The sequence below is a fragment of the Rhagoletis zephyria genome, unplaced genomic scaffold (assembly GCF_001687245.7).
Source record: "Rhagoletis zephyria isolate East Lansing unplaced genomic scaffold, Rhagoletis_zephyria_1.1 Rzeph_scaffold_05114, whole genome shotgun sequence".
Lineage (NCBI taxonomy): Eukaryota > Metazoa > Arthropoda > Insecta > Diptera > Tephritidae > Rhagoletis > Rhagoletis zephyria.
Genome location: NW_016162197.1, coordinates 7,184 through 14,872, shown reverse-complemented (window position 1 = coordinate 14,872; position 7,689 = coordinate 7,184). Strand labels below are relative to the sequence as shown.

General features: G+C 36.0%; 1 protein-coding gene across 1 annotated transcript; it reads left to right on the top strand.

The window, feature by feature from the left end:
* The first annotated feature begins 46 nt into the window (after positions 1-46).
* LOC108371632 (pyruvate dehydrogenase phosphatase regulatory subunit, mitochondrial) lies at positions 47-5,499 on the top strand. The gene is made up of 7 exons (XM_017627221.1): positions 47-1,606; positions 1,676-2,248; positions 3,015-3,312; positions 3,383-3,596; positions 3,650-3,803; positions 3,864-3,979; positions 4,047-5,499. Exons 1-7 carry the CDS (start codon positions 613-615, stop codon positions 4,485-4,487), a joined length of 2,790 nt encoding a protein of 929 aa, XP_017482710.1. The 5' UTR covers positions 47-612; the 3' UTR covers positions 4,488-5,499.
* The last annotated feature ends 2,190 nt before the right edge of the window (positions 5,500-7,689 follow it).

Below are 7,689 nucleotides of genomic sequence, written 5' to 3'. Positions count from 1 at the left end.
TTAATTAGTTTAGTTTATGAAGGATTTTATTTAGTAAAATTTTGTCGTAAGCGTCATTTGTCCACAATTTGGCATTTGGTATTTCATCTTGTCAGATCTTGTGTAATTTGATCATGACTGAACGCGGGATCCCAAACAGATATCATTCACGTTCTCAGAAATTATGACTTTATCGTGTAAAAATATAATTCATTACCAGCAGTATGCTGGAGGTTGTAGGAATTTGGCGTTTAGCCTAACATTAACCGATAGAATAACTCTGGCAACACTTATCACCGGTATCACATTTCTCTCTGTTTTGTACTCTGTTATTTTCCTCTCTGTTTTTGTTGATGCGCTGTCAAAACACGTCTAATTGGCCATCAGCTGTGATTTTTGCTAAAAATAAATTATACAGAACATTTCCAAATACATAATTGAAAAGTTGTTATATGTTTCTATTTCTGTATAGAAATTCAAATTAAAAAAAGCAGGTCAGCTGTGAATTTCTGGAAAATTTCGTGCATCCGCGGGCGAGAAGCAACAAATGTGATCTACTTATTTGCGTCTTGCTTTATAAAACCAAACACATCGTCGCAAAGGGTATCGACGCCAAACCCCCCTCCAAGCACCATGCTACATTTACGCCGCGGAACCGGCGTCGTTCCAAATATCTGGCGATTCCAGCAGCTGCTAGCGTCACACTCTCCACTGTCCATCAATCTGTGCGCGCTGCAACAGCAAACTGCCGACGCTGGTGAACCGGCACAAGCCAATGTGCTGCGAAAACGTAAGTTCAAACCGCACGAGCCTGAAGGTACTGCATCCGATGTCAACTTGCCTGAACAAGCTCGTGTCGTTATATGTGGCGGTGGCACTGTGGGTGCATCAGTAGCCTATCATCTGGCACTGCAGGGCTGGGGCAAAGACACTATCCTAATTGAGCAGGACAAAGTAGGTAGCGGTAATCCTTGGGCTGCTAGCGGTTTGGCAGGCCGCTTTGAGCCAAGCTACTCGGAATTGCGACTAGCTGAGTACTCAATAGACTTGGTTAAATCATTGACGGTGCAAGGACTGCCCACGGGTTGGCAGCAAGTGGGCAGCCTAAATTTAGCACGCACTTTCGATCGCATGACCGTATTCCATCGCATGCGCTCACAAGGGCGCGCTTGGGGTATCAACTGTGAGATATTGACCGCCGACGAATGTAAGGAGCACTGCCCGATGATTGAGACGAGCGATCTAGCAGGTGGTTTATGGATACCTGAAGATGGTGTTTGCGATCCAAAGCAAGTTTGCAACTCGTTTATTGATGAAGCGCGACGCTTGGGCGTACAGGTAGTGGAGCATTGTGCGGTATTGAAGATTAACAGCGCACATGGTAAAGTAACCGGCATCGAAACCTCAGCGGGTGATGTGCTCTGCGACTATTTTGTCAATTGTGCGGGTTTCTGGGCACGTGGGGTGGGTACACTGTCAACGCCGAAAGTTAAGGTGCCACTAAAAGCGGTGGAGCATCATTATCTGCACACGAAACAGATTGAAGGACTCGATCCGATGACGCCTTTTGTGCGTGACTACGACGGTGGCGTGTATTTCCGTGAAAAGAATGGGCGCATATTGGCCGGTGAGTGCAAGAAATTAATTAAGGTACCGGCTATTTAGAATAATTGTTAATGATTTAATTTTCTACTAGGCGGCTTTGAGCGCGAGGCAAAAATGCTCTACGAAGATGGGGGCATACCACTGCTGCAGAGGGAACGTCAGCTGCCACCAGACTGGGATCACTTCCACGGCTTGCTCGACGAGCTGCTACACCGCGTGCCTTTGCTCAAGTCGTCAAAACTGGATAGACTTACTAACTCATTGGAAGCATTCTCGCCAGATTGCAAATGGATTTTGGGTGAAGCGCCCGAAATACAAAATTACTTTGTGTCGGCGGGCATGAAAACCATAGGCGTATCAGCTGCAGGCGGCATTGGGCGCGCTATTGCTGATTTAATAGTGAAACAGTCAACGTTTGTGGATCTACATATCCTGGACATTAGCCGCTTTTTGGGACTGCATAATAATCGAAAATTTTTACGCGATCGCTGTAAAGAGGTGCCCGGCAAACACTTCGAAATCAACTATCCATTCAGTGAGTTTCAAACGGGACGCAATTTGCGCATGTCGCCAATCTATCCGGCGCTCAAGGAAGCTGGCGCGGTATTTGGACAGACAATGGGCTATGAGCGACCGAACTATTTCGATCCGAATGACATGAAGGGTGAGTCAGATTGAAGTAGTGAGTTAGTAAGGAATGCATACAATCATAATTTTATTGGAACTGCAATTTAAAGCTGAGATCGACGAATAATCTATACCAAAAACCACATAAATAAATGCGGATTCATCGTTTTAATTCAGAACATTTCTTATTACATGGAAGAAAAAGTTCAGAACTAGAACGATGAGTCCACCACAAAAGTATCAAAGCTTGCACCAATTTAAAAAAAACTAATCAACTTCAAAAAATGTTCGTCAATTTCTTAAAATTTTTAATTAGAATATTAAGAAAATTTTCTGGCAAGCAGTTTTGTAATCCATTTATTATTTTTTTTTTTTTTTTGAAGGTATTGCTCATTTTCTTCCATATGATCAAAATCTATATTTATGAGAAAAGAATCCGCAAAACCCTCCACAAAATGAATTAAAAAAAAAAAATTAACGGTAAGTCTTAGCGACTTAAAACATGCACTTTATCAGACTAAAATTAAATGGGCTACAAAACTGCATTCCCGGAAATTTTCTAAATACTCTAATTAAAAATTTGGAAGTTTTGATAAAAATTTCATAAAGTTTGATTATTTTTTAGAAATTTGTGCAAGCTTTGAAATTCTTATTTATGTGGTTTATGTTATAGATTGGATTATATTTTAAATGAAATTTATCAAAAATAAACAAACAATATCATTTTAATTTCGGAGCTAATTAGTTGATCGCAGCTGTAAATCAGTTTTTATATTGATCAAGAAAATCCCCTTCTCTTTCAGATGAGTTTGGTATCACCCGATTTCGCACCGCCGAAACGAAAACTTTCGGCAAGCCGCCCTGGTTCGATCATGTCGCCAACGAGTACAATGCCTGTCGTGAGCGTATCGGCATCGCCGACTATAGTTCGTTTACCAAATACGATCTATGGTCGAAGGGACGTGAAGTAGTCGATTTATTGCAATATCTCTGCTCCAATGATGTCGATGTGCCGGTGGGTTCAATTATACACACGGGCATGCAGAACCATTTGGGTGGCTATGAGAATGATTGTTCGTTAGCGCGGCTCTCCGAGCGGCAGTGAGTAGCAGGTGGTCAAAAAAATGCAAAGGAAATATATTATTATATATATATTTTTTTTCATCTCCAGCTACATGATGATTGCGCCGACGGTGCAACAAACACGCTCCATTACCTGGATACGTAGACATATGCCAAATCATTTGAGATCCGGCGTAAATGTGGCTGATGTCACATCAATGTACACCGCTATTTGTATACTTGGTCCATACACACGCATTTTGCTCTCCGAATTGACTGATATTGATTTAACGCCGAAGAATTTTCCATTCTTCACATATAAAGTGAGTGTTCATGGGGATGTAAGCGCCAATTATTCACTAATTTTTTTATGCAGGAGCTCGATGTAGGCTTAGCTAATGGCATACGTGTACTCAATATCACACACACCGGCGAATTGGGTTATGTTTTGTATATACCAAATGAATTCGCGTTGCATGTGTACACGCGCCTCTATCAGGCTGGTCAAAAATTCGGCATACACCATGCGGGTAGGAAATTACTTTTCTCATAATAAGGTAGAAAATATCAATTAACCCTTTCGTTTACAGGCTACTATGCCACACGCACATTGCGCATTGAAAAATTCTATGCCTTCTGGGGCCAAGACCTGGATACATTTACCACACCGATGGAATGCGGTCGCAGCTGGCGTGTCAAATTGAATGTAAGTACATATAAACATACAGAGGCTCAGCAAGATTCTCTGCACCATCACGTTTTCTCCTTTTTAGAAACCCATTAACTTCATTGGCCGCGAAGCACTGCTCAAACAACGCGAAGAGGGCGTCAAGCGCATGTATGTACAGCTATTACTTAACGATCACGATCACGAAGTGGATTTGTGGTGCTGGGGCGGTGAACCCATTTATCGCGATGGCAAATATGTGGGTATGACCACCACCACCGGCTATGGCTTCACATTTAAGAAGCAAGTTTGTCTCGGCTTTGTACGTAATTTCGCTGAAGATGGTACCGAGCTGCCGGTTACGAATGATTTCATACTCTCGGGTCACTATGAGGTGGAAGTGGCGGGTATGCGTTTCGAAGCGAAGGTCAATTTGCATTCTCCCAATTTGCCAACGAAATTCCCTGACAAAGAGCGTGAGGCATATCATGCGACGCGCGACAAACAGGGGCAGGCGGATTTGTTGTCTTATGAGACGAAGTACTGAGGCGAAAGGTGGAGGCAATTGCGATGAGGAGCGATATTGCATATTAATTTACTACATCACGTTAATTTATAGTTATGATTTCTTTAAAATCGATTTAGTTATTATTGAAAATTTTTTCTTTGTAAATTTAGTTAGGAATTATTAGTGATATATTTTGCTTAGTTTATCGTGGATTGCTCCTTATAGTTCTATGTTGAATATTATATTTACGAAATCGCATTGATATTTAAAAATCTCAAATGTTATACATCAATTATATACTTAAACAATTGTTCGAACTAACCACCTACATATGTATCTGTGGACTTTTGTCAAAACAACTTCTCTCGTGTGAGGTAATTTTCTCTTCAAATTTATAATAATTCAAATTTAAAACAATTGATTAAGTTCTCGAATGATATTTTTATGTATAGTTATTATTAGGAGTAGTTCAAGATGATATCTTAATGAAAGTTAAATAAAAATGTCAAATTTTTAATGGAAAGTTCCTTATAATTTAATCTAAATTTCAACCTACAGAGAGCACAGAGGTTTTTTTGTCAACAGTCGACAGATATGTACCTTGTATGCATGTATGTGCATCCATACATAGTATGTGAATATTTAATTATGAAATACTTAAAAGAAATTTAACCCCTGTTTGAACTGAAAAAGTCTGCTACGCGCATTGCATTTATCAAATACTAATGTAAAATTTTTTTCTAAATCTTATATAGTCTCAAATTGGATATAACTCATTAAAAAAATTTTAAATACTTCGGCTCAATTAATCAGAAATGTAATATGAAAGAAAACCAAAAAAAAACATCTAAAAATAAAAGAAATCAAAGCAAGTGTCCTTTAGTTGTATATTAGCAAAGAGAATAAAACCGATATTAATGCTATAATTCATATAAAGATAAAAGTTTTAAAAAGAGCTTTTATAGGGGATTTTCGTAAATTAACGCTAAAAAATATACATACCTCGATTAGACGCAATTAACTTGCTTGCTTTTGGCAAGCTACAAAAATTAAAAAAAAATAATCTTACAAAATTTACAAATATAATATAATTTTTACACCTCAATTTATTCGAAAATCCTACCAACCATTAATATAATCATATTGATAGATAAAAAATAATAAAATGTTCATATGTATAGCCCCTATCTGCTCAATTGTAATTTTGAAATAAAAATTGTAATACAATTTATAGAAAAAGTAAAATAGGGATTACTTATTTTTCTCAAAGCATCAGGATTTGAAAACGTTGAATTAGTTATAAAAGTAAGTCCATTAACTTATGTATGTATGTACTAAAACCCATTTGGAACCATGCCAATAAATTTCGATGTTTTAAGGATTCGATTATGTTGTTAACTCATCGCTATTGCGAAAAAGTCATTCTATGATTAATAACAGCCTAAATAAAACTAGGCTGAAAATAAGAAATACGTTTTTTTTTGTGTATGTTCGATATTTCGAACTTCGGTTCGAAACGCTTTTGTACTAATTGTGCTTAAGAGATAAATTATTAGACCAAAAAGTAGAATTTTTTAGGCAACATTCGAACTTTACTTTTATCAATGAAAAAAAAAATACTTCCAAATCAATTTAAAGAGAACGTTTCTGCTAATGCATACAAAAAATGTAGTAGGTCTCTAAAAATTGTGCAAAGTTAGAGTTCGAATTTCCAAACTTGAATATAAATTGTTTTCATTATTAAAATTTAGAAATTCATCAAATCCCTTAACTATGTTTTAATCCCTTTGGCACTACTCAAATACTAAACTTTTTTTAATCCATATGTATGGTATGTTTGTAATTTTATTTGTTGTTTACTCAGCACTGGTGCCAAAAAGTACTTCTATAATGAATAGAAGTCCCATTCAAGGCTAAAAACATTAATTATAAACATTTTTGTGTATGTTCGAATTTTCGAACTCAAGCTTGAAAATCGTTTTAGCCTCATTTTGATTTCATACCGTAACTATATAACAACAAGAAAAAATATTACAGCCTCTTTGCGATAATTTTGCCTGCGAAATTAATTGCAATTAAAAAAAAATATACATATTTCAAAATAAATTTTAATCCATCAAATGCTCACTACTAACAAGCAGCAACTTAATAACTTTGCAAACTTTCTGCGGTGTTTCAATATTCGAAATTTGGCTATTTTATAACCACGCTTCTATCATTTCATAATCTTGTTTGTCCAGACATAGGATATGCAAAAACTAGGCTGGACAAAGAACACAGAATTAGCAAAACTAGTCTAGGAATCTACCCCCCGGAAGTTAAATATTAAACAACCGCATTATTATTACTACGCCTTAAAATATGCACTATGCTTTAGCGGAACCGCACGATACTGCATTTCTTTAAATGAAAATAATTTTTGCTATATGTATGTATGTACATACAGTGGTGGAAAAATAAATAGGGACACGACATTTAAAATATTGCCTATTTCTCTCTCGTTTATTTAAAACTTATTATTATTTTTTATATTAAAGCTCCTCTAAAAAAAACACATACGTTTTTATTTCAAACTTTGTGCCAACATTATAAAAATTTTGCAAAATTGCATCTAAATTTTCAATTCTTTAATCAGATTTTTTTCGAGTATGCAGTTTTATAGCCCATTAAAATTTAGTAGAATAAAGTGTAAGTTTTAAGTTGCTAAAAATCGCGTTGAATTTTGGCAATTTTTTTAACGCATTTTCTTACATACATTCAAAATAAAAATGATTAAAAAGTGCATAATTTATAACAGCCATAGCTTAAGACATAGTTTTGAGACAAATTTAGTTTGGTATGGAATTTTTAAATCAGCGAGAAATGTTGCAGCTTTTTGGCGATGATTTCGAATTTTCCAACTCGTGTTCGAAATGTTTTTTATATTTAAATATTTTATGTGGAGTTTTTAGACCGGAAAGTCAATTACTGGAGACTTTTAAAGTTGATTTCAAATTTCAAAAATAATTTTTTTTTTTTTGCAAAAATTACTGAAATTAAAATAGAATTATATTTTTTTTTTAAGTAAGCGAGGCTAAAATTAAATAGTAACCAAAGTTTTAAGATTAGCATGTGCGCACTTCGAGCTTTAATATATTTTTTTTTTTATTACGAACAAACAATTTTCGAACTCAATTTTTAGAAGGTAGTTTTTGAATTCGAAATAGGAAGAGCTGTACTTTTGTCATTTAATGCTTACAAA